Raw genomic sequence first — 14,601 nt, forward strand, 5'->3', positions numbered from 1 at the left:
AGATCGAGACCATCCTGGCCAACATGGTGAAACCCCGTCTCTACCTGTAGTCCCAGCTAGTCAGGAGGCTGAGGCAGTGGAATTGCTTGAACCCAGGAGGCAGAGGTTGCAGTGAGTCGAGATCATGCCACTGCCCTCCAGCCTGGCAACAGAGCAAGATTCTGTCTCAAAAAAAATTCTTTTGAGTATGTAACTAGAAATGCAATTGTTGGGTGATATGGTCACTATATGTTGAACACTTCGAGGAACTACCTTTTTTCCACAGTAGCTGTACCATTTTACATTCCCACTTGAAATGTATGAGAGATCCAATTTCTCCACCTCCTTGCCAGAACTTATATATAATATATATATATATTTATATATTATATATATATATTTAAAAATAGCAATCATAATGAATGTGAAGCAATTTCTCATGTTGTCGATTTGCTTTCCCCTAATAGCTAGTGATGTTGAGCACCTTTTAGGTGTTTATTGGCTATCTATATCTTCTTTGAAGAAATGTTTATTCAAGTCCTTTGTCCACTTTTTAATTGGTTTGGTTTTTGTTATTGAGTTGCAGGAGCTCTTCATATATTCTGGGCATTCATCCCATCTAGGGCACCTACTTTGACATTAGGATTATTTCTACTTTTCCCCATTATAATTAGCATCATGATTAACGTTGCTTTTTATATACCTCGGATTATTTACATTGGCTATAATTCCAAACAAGTGGGGTTAATGATTCAAAGGATATAACAGTTTTTATATTTTGTTTTGTTTTGTTTGAGATGGAGTATTGCTCTGCCACCAGGCTGGAGTGCAGTGGTGCAATCTCAGCTCACTGCAACCTCTGCTTCCTGGGTTCAAGTGATCCTCCTGCCTCAGCCTCCCGAGTAGCTGGGATTACAAGCGCCCACCATCATGCCCAGCTAATTTTTGTATTTTTAGTAGAGTCACGGTTTCACCACATTGGCCAGTTTGGTCTCGATCTCTTGACCTCATCATCTGCCTGCCTCAGCCTCTCAAAAGTGCTGGGATTAGTGAGCCACTGCACCCAGCCATGCTTTTTAGTATATAGTTCAATAAAAAAAAAAATGAGTGCAGAAACAATTTACCATGTCCCATTACCAGTTTTATATATTCACCATTTACTGGAATGACAGGAAGATGGAGATAGCAGGTGGAAAAATGGTCATTATTATGCAGTAACTGCATTGTCTGAATTAAAATCTTCATTAAGACACTGCTTTAAATGTAAAAACCAGATATTGTCACAACACGTTTTATAGCTAGATGGGATTAAGAAATCATCTGGTTCCATCTAGATTATTCCCTGAGAAATAGTCTCATTTGGAGATAATATCATCAGAGACTCTTAACTCATATTTTGGAAAATTAAACTAAAAGATCAAAATTCTTTTAAAATTTGACCTGACAGTAGTCTGCCTCTGACCAGAATGGAATAACAGGGACTAAATTTATTCTCCTTCCTCAAGTAACTAAAAAACTGGACAAAATATATGAGGCAGTGGTTCCCAAGGGACATCAGCAACAAGGACAGTGGTCCCTGAGAGATGGGAAGCAAATGAAAAGCTTTAGTTTACTGACTGATGAGAGTCTGAAATCTGCAGGGCAAAAAAGAGAGCTGCCAAGTTGAAGACTATAGCCAAGAGGTTAGGGAGCCAAGGTGGCTAGAGTTCCAGGGCAGAATGCCAGAGAGGAGACAGTATCATAGGGAGAAAACTCCAGAGATCTACAGAGGGCTCCCCTAATGTATTCAGCAGAGTACTGATCAGCAAAACATGTGCAGACACTATCCAGAGTGAGGGAAAGAACTACCCAAAACCATTTCAGAGAACAATACCCAGAACCCACACAAGGCGGAGAACACTTCTTCCCACAAGCCAAACTGGAACAACTCATGATTCCTAGGATTGGTAGAGTACTCTGAACAAAGTCTTTTGTTATAGTATTATGAAATAATTAGCCCTAGACTAAACACTGCTCTTGTCTCATCTACGTAATCTTAAAAGCAAGACCCAAAAGGATCACACTATTTCCAAGTAACTTAGCTGTGTCCCAGAACAAAGCTCGAGAATATTTATAGGAAGACAGAAATAGCCAACACCCAACCAGGTACCATTCACAATGTCCAGCATACAATAAAAAAATTATCAGGGATGATGCTACTTAAGTCAGTCCATAATGGAATAAACACTGTTTTTACTGGGCACATTAGATTGTATGCCTCACAGTTGACTGAGAAACATTAAAATAACTTTCTTAGGTTTTATATATGTTTCAGTCATCATTTTAACTAGGTTTTTTTTTTTAACTACTAAGATGGACCAGATGATTAACAGTAGCATACACAATTACTTTCCTAAAAAGTCAAATAATGTGTTTGCTTTATCCGGCAAAACAATTGCAATACCCTGGATAATGCCAGCTTTCTCAAAATTGAATAATGCCTGGATAGTCTTAACCATAGTACACAATGGGAATAATTTTAAGTATTGTCATTTCTATTATTAAAGATGATTCTAAGTCCATTTCTTTTCAGATATGCAGATTTTTTTTCATTAACCACACTAGAGGGAAAACTCAAAAATATTCCAAGAAATAAAATTAATTTATTCAAAATTAATTAGATTCAATAGCAAAATCCAACACAGATTTGGAAATCATTTCTTAAAGATGAATTACTGAAGACCTGAAACCACATCAAATGGTAGTAGGTTAACTTCAATGCTGATGCCAAACCTATTGTTATGTGTATGTCTAAGCAATCAATTGCAGGATTTACAAGCAACCAAAACATTAAAATATATTTCGTACAATTCTAGATAAAAAAAAAAAATCTAGCAGTTATTCTTTTAAGTGTGAAGGCTTGGGCACACACAAACTCTTCCAACAATAGGGTTTGTCTCTTTTTTCCCCTCTCTCAGAAATTCTAATCATTTTCTAAAACTTTGAGTGTTCTAAGATAATTAAATCATTTTCCAGTGGGATGACTTAAGTCAGGATGCTTTTAAACTATTCTTAGAATTTACTGACTAGTATTAAGTGGTAGTTGTAAAAGATTTTCTACAGTTAGACTTCTAGTTTCTATATTGCTTTTGAGACTGATTAGATAATTGGGAATTACATTCTTTAAATTAACTCAGGGCATTAACTGAAGGAAAAAATAGTAAAGCACAAAATCAAAATTTCTGATACTAAAAGCAGAAGAATGAAAGCCACTCTGCTTGTATGCTCTGACATTTTCCAGGGAGGATATAGGATTAAAATTGATTTCCCTAAAATAACTTACTTTAAGATATCGTATAAGTGGAAGAACCAATTAAATTCATTTCATTTCTTAGATAGGAAACCAGCAAAACTTAGCAATCCATAAGAAAGGACTGAATTAGAACATCATCTGTGTATACAAAAGACAGTTGTGGAGTTGCAGTTAAACTGGAACATGCAACTTTCTACTAATCTTAATAATCTGAAACTCTTGCCAATGTTTTTACTACAGTTGTGTTCTGATTCTCTAGTTTTAAAATAACAAAAAAAGCAACCTAGAAACTTGAAAACCTTCCACAATTTCCCATATTTGTAAGACAAGATTTAGGAAGTCTTAGGAATTGTGCTACCAAAAACGACATTCCTGTCAAGTAGAGCAGATGAAAGATATTATACACTAGGAAAATAAAAATGCTTCTACTTTCTTAGTTATTAGACAACTGTGAAAAAGCAGTAAATGATTATTCTTTAGGTGATGAAATAAGCACATTTACTCAGTGGCATGGGTAAATGTGTTTACACTAGAGTTACAAATTTTTAAACCTTTTTAAGTATGAGATAACTGAGTTGGTAGATCAGTCAAAATAAAAGCTATTTTGACTGACAACAGTAACAAGGGCACAGGAGCTGACTCTCCTTGCAATATGTGTTAATCCTTCCATGGCTACTTGTCATAAAACCAGTGAGCCTTCAGTGGCAATTCAATACCAACTCACATAACAGGTGCTTAAATATATTGTTTGAGAATGAATGACTCTCAGAGACCAAGTAGTCCACACAAACTTAGTTTCTCAGTCCTTCCTTACCTTTACTGGGATCCCCCAGGATTGGCTTTGAGGCACAATGAAAATCAAGAGATATATCCACACTACCTACTTACTGCCAAGACTTTTCTTTGGGATACATTACATTTGAATAACCTAGAATCATTAAAAATAATTATGAGTAACATTCATTGTTTTCATTAATTTTTTTTTTTTTTTTGAGACGGAGTTTCACTCTTGTTGCCCAGGCTGGAGTGCAATGGCATGATCTCGGCTCACTGCATCCTCTGCCTCCCGTGTTCAAGCGATTCTCCTGCCTCAGCCTCCTGAGTAGCTGGGACTACAGGTGTGTGCCGCCACGCCCAGCTAATTTTTGTACCCTTAGTAGAGACAGGGTTTCACCATGTTGGCCAGGATGGTCTTGATCTCTTGACCTTGTGATCTGCCTGCCTCAGCCTCCCAAAGTGCTGGGATTACAGGTGTGAGCCACTGTGCCCAGCTCTGTTTTCCTTAATATTATCACATCAGCTTACTCTACAAGGAATTGTGCTGTTTTACACAGATTATTGAATCTATTCCTCCAATGGGTACAGTACTATTTTTTCTTCATTTTCCATAAAGGAAACCAAGACACAGAGCCTTGTCCAGAGTCACACAGACAACAGAGTTGTTGAATAGGATTTGAACCCAAGGTATCTAAGTTCAGAGCTTGGGTGCTTAAATATTATACTATATGTTCTCAGAACAATTATTAGAAGTATTCTATAGTAAATGTAACTGAATACTTTGAGAGATTTTGTTGTTAATATCAAACATGGCCCACAAGCTACCAGTTTAAAAGATGATATTCTTAATAACTCTTCTCCACCCTTTCTGAAGAGCTGACATGTCATTTATTGTTTTTTAAATGTCCCAAATACCTCTTTACCTTATAACACTCAACACTGGTATCTGATTCTACAACATGCGTTTCAAAATTGTTCAGTCTTGGCCCACAAGAATGCTCTACTGAAATAAATGGCATGTATGAGCAGGAAAAAAAGTCCTTTCTTCTTGAGACAGCTGCTCTTTGTAAAATGTTGCTTGGCTTGGGGAAATCACATTATAGTGGCTGGGAGGAGTGAGAACTGACACAGTACTAGGGAACTAGGATTTTTTTTTTTTCTTGCTTCTGCCACTGACTTAAGCTTACTGAACAAAACATAACTATCCCTTTAGCATTGGCACACAGAATCAGCTGTGACAAACCTGTTCCACGAATAGACCAAAGTATACATTGCAATTGGTTCTGGGATTAAAAAAAAGCTTAAAGATCAACTTGGTGAAAATCAGTAAGAGACTATTCTTCCTAAGGAAAGGCCTCCATTGGGCAGGCAGTAAAAGAAAAAGTCTATATTGGAAATCTTAGTGGTTTCACACATTAAATGTTTTTCTTTTCTTGCTCACACAAAGTTCAATGAACAGGAGACAGGAGTAGTAGCAGCTCTGCTCCATAGTCACTCAGGGATCCAGGTTGCAGATAATCTGCCATCTGCAATGCCTGGTTACCCTAGGTATCAATATCCAGCCGACAGAGGAGGGAGTGACACACTTCTAAACCTGACCCATACAATTTCCCATGTGCTATCCTTTCCTCCTATCATTTCTGCTTTTATTCTGCTGGCCAGAATTAACCACATGGTCATACCTAACTGCAAGGGAGGCTGGGAAATAGAGTCTAGCTGCATGTCCACAAAGAAAAGGAAACAGAGATGGTGAATAGCAAGCCAGTCTCTCTGTCAGAGTTAGGACTACTATCAGCAATGGACCTTCCACAAATGGCAGAGGATCCTACAAAGAGCAATGGACTTAGCAGCAGCAGCAGCAGCATGGATCTTCTGTGTGCTGCACAAAAGAGACTTTATATAAGACATGCAACAATTTGTGTTAAAAGCCAACATTCCCACACCTATCGATGTACAGGACTGTAAGAATCCCCTTTATGCATTCAACAGTATTTACTGAGCATCTATATTATGTGCCAGATACCCTGCTAGGCTTTGAATATTTGACAATATGCAAAATAATGTCCCTAGCCACCAAGGAGATTATAGTCTGGCAGGTGAAAGGGGGCAGGATTTACCTAAAGGGGAAGCAGACTAAGCTCCTTGAGAATGGACATATCCAGCACCCAGCAGAGGGCTGACATGTAACAGCAGCTGAACAAAAGGACATCGAACTGAAACAGGGTAGGCAGTGGTCTGCATGCTGGGATATGACAAAGAAAGCATTTATGGATAAAAGGTACCCTGGGTAAGGTTGGAGAAAACTTCCTAATCCCATATATGAGTGAAAGTGGACAGAGGAAATAAGATAGATTTCTTCTATAAGCTCTAGCTTGCAAACTTTAAAAAATACATGAGTTACTTAAAAAAAAAAAAGTCTGTAACTGGTGCAACAATGTTCTGGGGGCCCTTGTGAATTTTACGTGCTGGCATTATGCCTTTGGCATACCTTTAAGCAGGTTTTAAGAGACTACCACCCAAAACCAAGGGAGTTTAATGTTAAGACTTGGCGACATTATACTACACGCCCAGTATTTTCCCACCTGAAGCCACACATGAGAACTGCTTTTCTATCAGCCAATAAAAATTTCACTTACCTTCCCCAAAGATAACTTTACTAACAGTGTGCACTGACTAGTCATGTTTCCTTTACTCTTTGGTCATTAGGCTTCAGCTTAATTCATGGCTAGGATTTAATACATAATTGCAGTTTAACTCCTTAGAATAGAATCTTCTAAATGATATTTTCTCTGATCCTGATCTATATTTATAATTTATTTTACTTTTTTGTTATTGCATGCTTTCTAACATTTATCAGAAGCTAACTGTGGGTCAGGTATTGTGCTCAATACTTTGCATGGATTAGTGTATTTAATACTCATGTCAACCTCTCCTATAACTCAAGAGTCTGTGGCTCAGAGAGATTAAGCATTTTGCCCAAAGACACACAGCCTATAGGTAGGGGAGCTAGAATTCAAACCCAGATAGTCTAATTCAAGCCTTAGCACTTTATGGTTTCCGGATTATTGCATATTTTGGTAATCTGCCTCAGCTAACCTATAGAGTGAGATGAGGGTATAAGTACTAATTAAAATACATGGATGTTTTTACAGATGTGTTATGGATGGCAAGATGTCATCCTAGGCAGAGCTATCTTACTGAAGGTTCAGCTTTAAATTTAATTTTCAAATTTTCTTCAGATATTTATAAGTTTTTGAGATAGAATTTCTTATATCATTCAAAAGATTTAAAAATTATAAACTACTAACTGTAGTACATGACACAGGGGGCTGAAAAATGAATTAAACAACAAGCATTAATAGTGTGTCTTCCTATACGTACATCTCTTTGGAGAACTGAAAAAGTATAAGCATGGTCTTTATGTTCAAGGGTTTAAACTAAGTTAGAAAATAAAACTGGTATTTCTTCCCCATGCTCTTCCAGAGCATAAAAGGAGGAAAATGTTTATTGTTGTTTTGAGACAGGATCTCACTGTGTTGCCCAGGGTGGAATGCAGTGCTGCAATCACAGGTCACTGCAGCTTCAACCTTTAGGGCTCAGGCAATCCTTCCACCTGAGCCTCCCCAGTAGCCGGAACCACAGGTGCACACCACCATGCCCAGCTGATTTTTAAATCTTTTGTAGAGACAGGGTTTCAGCCCATGCTGAAAGCATGGTTCTTATTTGGCTGGATAAGCATGCTAAATAAGACAAACAGAATAACACTTTATAAATGTCAGCTCAAGTCCCCCTGATGACATTAAAAAACCATCTTTCATCAAAATCTTAACCCGGCTCCCACTGATAGAGCAACCTACAGAGAGAGAGCTGACCCAGACCTCGTTTTCACTCCTCAGTGCTGGAGTCATTAATTCAAGTAACTCAAAAGGACCTCTTCAGTTACAGCAGCCCCTAGGAGAGCTTTACTCTCCTCAAATACATTTTAATAGCAAGGGTAATTCTGATTCTTGCTCAGAACTAACACTAACACTCATCTCTGAGTTTTGCAAGGATTTGCAACCAATACCCATACAGGAAGGAGAATAACAAGTTTGGGCTTTATTTTAATCAAATATTTATATTCTTGATCAAAATCATGAATGTTTAATTGTTCTTTGTACAAAATAAAAGGAGAAAATTCCTATGGGTTTTTAAAATGAGGTCTTGAGAAATAAATATAAACTATTCACCACCACCACCATCCAGCAATGCTTTTAAGCACTTAGACTCACTGTCTCTTTTTTAAATACACTGCAGATTTCTTATAGGGAGGAAATATGGTTTCTGCTTCTTTATATGGTATTACCAGTTGCCTACTGAATAACATGTTTGCTGCAAACGGTAGCTGAATTGCTAAAAAGATATGGCTGCAAGAGAATATTTACTGAACATGAGAAAGATCATGGGAAAGAAATAACCTCACAATTCCAAACAGCATCCTGCTGGATGCTGTCCTTACCTTGATCCCCAAATAAAGGCCTGAATAGCCTCCTTCCTATAGGCCTGGGGAAGAGGAAATTTGTTTCTTCACAAACCCATCTGCTAATTATTACCAACATGGCCTGAGAGGACAATCAAGAAACTCCAAGACTGAAGATAACAAGGAATCCTCCACCAGCAGTTACATGCAACCCCAAAGAGGAAGGGCTGGGTAGCGGGGGCTATAGAATGAGGCACATCTTCTGTCTCCTCCCGTTCAGCTACCCACTAGATAGTACTAATTCTCATGGTGTTTTGAGAATAAAGCAAGGGTGGTAGGATAAAGAGACAGACTTTGCTTATTATTATTATTATTATTACTACTATTTTTTTTTAAGGAAGACCCTCTTGTATGGTTCTGGCTGGGAACCAAAAAACAGAAGTGCTGACTTTTCAGAGTCAAGATGCCCAATGATGACAGACAACATCCCATTCCGCAGCCTTCCCTTTCCCCAGACTAGGTCTTTGGCAATTAACAGGTAACATTTCCAGTCAAGGAATTAAGGGCTATAGATTGTGACAGTGGGCTTGTCCTATAATGAAATCATTCAGTGTTTTGTTGTAATCATGTCCTGCCTTACTGCATCCTAAATAGAATCTCCTTTAAGCACAGGGACTTGAAAGCCATTTGGACAAGCCTTGTAAAGGCAGACGAATCCAAACTAGCAAAACAAACCTCTTCAGTCAGAAATGTATTCCTGTGATGCAGGATTTATTCCACATGAATAATCCACTGTTTTCCATGGGGTGGGTATGGGTCAAACAAAGGCAAGTGATTTTTGATTTTGTTGTACAGTCAAAATACTCAGCACTCACTTCTGCCAGGGAATGAAACCATCTCCTCCAGCATTAGAAACAAAGAGCTCTGTGGAAACTGGTCACAGAGGCCTCTGCTGGACTAGGAGCCTGTATTTACAGATCCTCTTCGCTGGCTTCAGATCAGTAACTAGGTTTCTACTGGCATAGGGGAGAATAAAATGAAACACAGAAGTATGTATCATAGCCTGCCCTAGGAAGCAGAATTCCTGTTTAGACTCAGAGCATGACCAGCTCCCTAAATCCTGGGATAATACCCCTGAGGTGCATACAAGTGTTATAAAAACATGTCCTGCGTTGGCAGCTTGAGATGATAAATGCTTCAAGCCCTAGCCCTGGCACACCACTTATGCTCCCTGAAGAGGCCATTCTGTCCTCTTCTGTGTCTTCGCACACAGCTCTTCCCCCATGCTGGAATGCCTACTCCCTTTAGGCCACCTGGTGGATTCCTATTTGCCCTTCAGAGTCTGGCTTATGTGATTCTTCATCCTCCCACTCCCTGCTTCACAAAGTTAATTATTGTCCTTAGGGTAAGCTCCTTATCTGTTACCTAGCACATTTTTCTATGATTCCATCTAACATGCTGTATAGTTATGTGTTTACGCATCTGGCTTCCAGAACAGATGGTGAGACCTCGGGGCCTGAGTTAATATATGTATACATTTTATTACATTCTCAGCACCCAGCATACTGCCTGGCTCTTAGTCACCATTTAATTTATCTTTAATAGATTAACAGGAAAAATGCATTTTTAAATTCACACAGCATTTGTTTTCTCCTCTTATAAAATTATTCTGTTGTTCTTTAACCATTTCATGGATGTTCTCTGTTCCTGAGTCACTTACGGAAACTGCCCTTTTCCACCTAAGTCATTTTAAACTAAAAGGATAAAAAAGGTATATGTATGTATTATTACAATATATAGTCGTTTCTTTTCTGTAGGTATACAAGTCTTTATTTATAGAGTCTGCACACTGTAGCATACCAATAAACAAAGCGATTAAGCCAGGTCAGGATAGAACAGGAACCAGAGGTGGGAAATCCTAAGAACTGTGTCGCATATATTACCTTGTTATTGAATCATTCTTACCTGCAGTTCCTGTTTAATGCATTGTTATTCTTAAATGACACAAAGCTGAGATGTGTGCCTCCCCTCAAGACCCATCCAGAGTTCTAATTATTAGAAACAATAATTTCTTATTATAAGACCAAGTTTCCATTTTCTATATATTTGTAAACAAAATCTCCTTTCACTAGCTACACCATTGCATCAAATCTGAGAAAAGCATCTTCAAGTATATATATATATACTTGAGTTTTATAATTATAATGTGAATATAAATTATATCTCCTTTCAATTAGGATAAGTTCTTTTTTCATTGCTATGATGGAATTTGATGAATGAGCTGGCATTTTGTACATTCTGTTCAGATGTATAATTATTAATCTTTCACCTTAAAAGACTGAAATTCTCAATCTTTCATCATGATAAGAAATTAATTACATTGATTGTACCATATTTGTCTCCTTAGGGTAAGGGAAAATGATAATGGCAATCTATAAAGCTAATGAAATTGTATATAATCACTGACTGTTTAGTGCAATTAATGATTTAGTAGCCTGGCCTGTCACTCAACTCCAGCGATCTTGTCCTGAATCTTTATTTTAATCATGATGCCAATCAGGACTTTTCAGGATGTAGTCATTACTATATGAGCTAACATGGCAATGAGTTTTGAATAGTAATCCATTTCTTTGGCACTCTTCAGCTACATGACGAGAGCCTTCCAGAAATTTTTCAGTTGTGTCTTGATGGGAAACAGTATACTGAAGCAAAGAGAAGCATTCAGGGCAGGGCATTTGAGCAGAGATGTTTTAAAGTTCATGGGAAAACAACAGTGTGGCTATAAAGCTTTAGTTATAAGTCACCAGATGTGATAAAAATAACTGAAGAGATAAAATAATTATGACAACAATCTTTTTTCAGTAAGTATAGTTAACCTACAAAACTAAAAACACCAACAACTTTAAAAGATAAATATTTTTATATTTTAAAACCACCCTTGGATGTCCATGTCTAACAGCTGTGCACAGGAGTTTATTCTAGAGTTCCTCTTCTGTTGTTTAATCACAAGGGTGTGGGTCAAGTCCAGCTTTGTTTGGCTCAACATAGAGCAGCACTCAGGTAACCGAGAAACCATCCCTCCTGATGTCATCTCTTCCTTAACAACCACTTCAAAATCACACAAAACGGTAGGCCTGCCCTTCCTTTATAGAATCAGATGCTGAAGGCCACTAGGCTTTTAGCCACAGCTCAGGGAAGGTAGAGAAATAATTTCAATCCCAGCTATTAACTTACCTTGAAGAACTTCCATGGGGAGAACAGTCCAGGCATTCTCCAGGTAGGAAATATAAATATAGCGAGCCGTATTGCAGGCCAGACCAATGTACAGAACCCTAAAAAGAAAAAAAAAAAAAAGCAAAGGAAAATAAACTGAGGCCCTAATATAAAATCTAATATGAATACAAAACGAGCAAATATTACCTACCTTTTCCTTCCCCAAACCACCCATCATCCAGCAGACTCCAAACTCAGGAGTGGGAAAACTGAAGGACAATTACATTTAAGCATGAATTTAGGAAGAAGATTGCTTCTAACATATTTGCCCTCAGCCTTTTCAAAATGTTTGTTAATATAAAAGCGAACATCACCCTTCCTGAAACTTAATTCGTAGCAGAGATGATGCTTTTTTAAGATAGTCCGGGCACACTGCCATCTGTAATGACATTACTGGCTTCCTTCCAGGTGGCTGTAGAAGAAATATGCCTGGGATTGTAGCCACTTCACTATAATGGGGGAAGGAAGGATAAAAATGAGAATATGTAAACATGAATGTGGCCTTGCTCACAGTACCCAAGACACCAAGCAGTTTCACAGGGAGACTCTCAAGGTCATTGAAAACGATCATTCATTCACTACTATCAACTATTTGGAAATCAAATAGTTTCTCCTATCAGTTCAATGGATACATATTCATCTTTTAAAAAATCCATGGTATCGTATGTTTATAAAACTAATAAATATACACCAACCTCTTGCATTCTTCCACCCCCACCATTACCACTACCAAAAGTATAAGTAGAAATAAAATAAGCAAAGGCCGAAAGTGCTGTACCCAAGCACAAGGTTTCAATCTCTCATTCTGAACTGGATGGGCTGGTTTGGAAGGAAAGAGTGGCTACTTCTCTGCACAAAAACACACCCTAATGGTAGGGATTTATCTTTCTCCCTTGTTTTCTATTTTCTGTTAATTTTCCTAATCTTAATGCTCTGTTTTCTGAATCCAATTTGATGAAAAGTAAAAGGTAAAAGAAGTAAGCCAACATGACAATCAGTGGTATTTTCCTAATCTTGCTTTTTATGTTAAAATCATCCCTGACTGAGTGTGTTGGCTCATGCCTGTAATCTGAGCACCCAGGGAGGTTGAGGCAGGAGGATCACTTGAGTCCAAGAGTTTAAGGCCAGCCTGGGCAACATAGTGAGACCCCATCTCTACCAAGAAAAAAAAAATTAGCCAGACTTCGTGGCGCACACCTATAGTCCCAGCTACTTGGGAGGCTTAGGTAGGATCGCTTGAGCCTGGGAGGTCTAGGCTGCTCTGAGCCATAATCCCACCACTGCACTCCAGCCTGGGAAACAGAGCAAGACCCTGTCTCAAAAAAAAAAAAAAAAAAATCATTCCTATGAACACTGTTCCCTTTTTCCCAACACTGAATCAACAAAGGGAAATGCTCTCAGACACCCAGCTATCACTAATCTCACGTATGGAAAAGAAAGATGAAAAAAAATACAAAAAAGAAAAGGTTGAAGGGTGAGGATGAAATAGGCAATAGATATTAGAGAGATTTAGCAGATTCTCAATGAAGTATTACAAAAAGTCTGGGTCATCTTGTTCTATGGACAATATGTTCTTTGTGCTTGCGTGTTTTGAGGAGAAAAGTATGTTTCAATCTGCTTTAATGAAAATTTTATTGAACAAACTTGCTATAGATTCATCAATTTCCCTCTGCTAGGGGGAAAAAAAGCCACAGGAAATTAAAATGCAAAATATACTACATGAACACACAAGTTACACAAACCTGTGCCTCCTTTTACAAATTCTAAGCCAGCCCTGTGGATGGCCTCTCTTTAGCCTAACTCAGGGGTCAGCAAACATTTTTCTATAAAGGACCACACATTAAAACAGTTTAGGCTTCACAAGCTACATGGTCTCTGTTACAACTCCTCAGCTCTGCTGCTGTAGCATGAAAGCAGCCACAGGCAATATGTAAATGAATGAGCATGGCCATGTTCCAACGAGAGCTGAATTATGAACACTGAAATGCAGATTTCATAAAATAATTTTCATGTGTCACAAAATCTTATTCTTCTTGTGATTTTTTCAACCATTTAAAAATGTAGAAACTGTTATTCTTAGTTCACGGGCCACATAAAAACAGGCAGCAGGCCAGATTTGGTCAGTGGGCCACAGCTTGCCATTGACTTGTCCTCACTCCTTAATTCTTTTTCCTTTTTTGAGACAGAGTCTCGCTCTGTTGCCGAGGCTAGGGTGCAGTAGCATGATCTTGGCTCACTGCAATCTCTGCCTCCCAGATTCAAGCAGTTCTCCCGCTTCAGCCTCCTGATAGCTGGGATTACAGGCATGTGGCACCATGCCCGGCTAATTTTTGTATTTTTAGTAGAGATGGGGTTTCGCTATGTTGGCCAGGTTGGTCTCAAACTCCTGACCTCAGGTGGTCCGCCCACTCGGCCTCCCAAAATGCTGGAATTACAGGCATGAGCCAGCTCTTTAATTCTTAACCTTGCCTAGACATCAGATTTACTCTAGTAACTGTTTACAACTACCGATGCCAAGGCCCACACCTATCTCAATAAAGATCTCCACAGTTGAAACCCAGGCATTTTGAAAGTTCCCCAGGTTGTTCTCTTACTGAACCAGGGTGGAGAACCAGTGGTCTAACTCATTCCAAGCTGTCCCCAGTAACACTGTCATATAATCCCATCATAAAACAATTTTGGTAATCCACTTTCCTAGTGTTCACAAATTGCCTATCCTGAAGCTATCTTTTGAGCCCACCTCTGAATCAGGGTTGCCATGACAACCATAATTCAATCCAGGCCATAGTCCAAAACTCCCGGCTTAAAATAACCCAGTGTC

General features: G+C 38.5%; 1 protein-coding gene across 2 annotated transcripts in view; it reads right to left on the reverse strand.

The window, feature by feature from the left end:
- MFSD6 (major facilitator superfamily domain containing 6) overlaps positions 1 to 14,601 on the reverse strand; it is a 79,264-nt gene that overhangs the window by 14,234 nt on the left and 50,429 nt on the right. For both annotated transcript variants that reach the window (XM_011936439.1, XM_011936440.1), the window contains exon 3: positions 11,742 to 11,839. In XM_011936439.1, coding sequence (XP_011791829.1) covers positions 11,742 to 11,839 — 98 coding nt within the window. The remainder of the gene's footprint in view (positions 1 to 11,741; positions 11,840 to 14,601) is intronic.

This window comes from Colobus angolensis, unplaced genomic scaffold, assembly GCF_000951035.1.
Source record: "Colobus angolensis palliatus isolate OR3802 unplaced genomic scaffold, Cang.pa_1.0 Scaffold153, whole genome shotgun sequence".
Lineage (NCBI taxonomy): Eukaryota > Metazoa > Chordata > Mammalia > Primates > Cercopithecidae > Colobus > Colobus angolensis.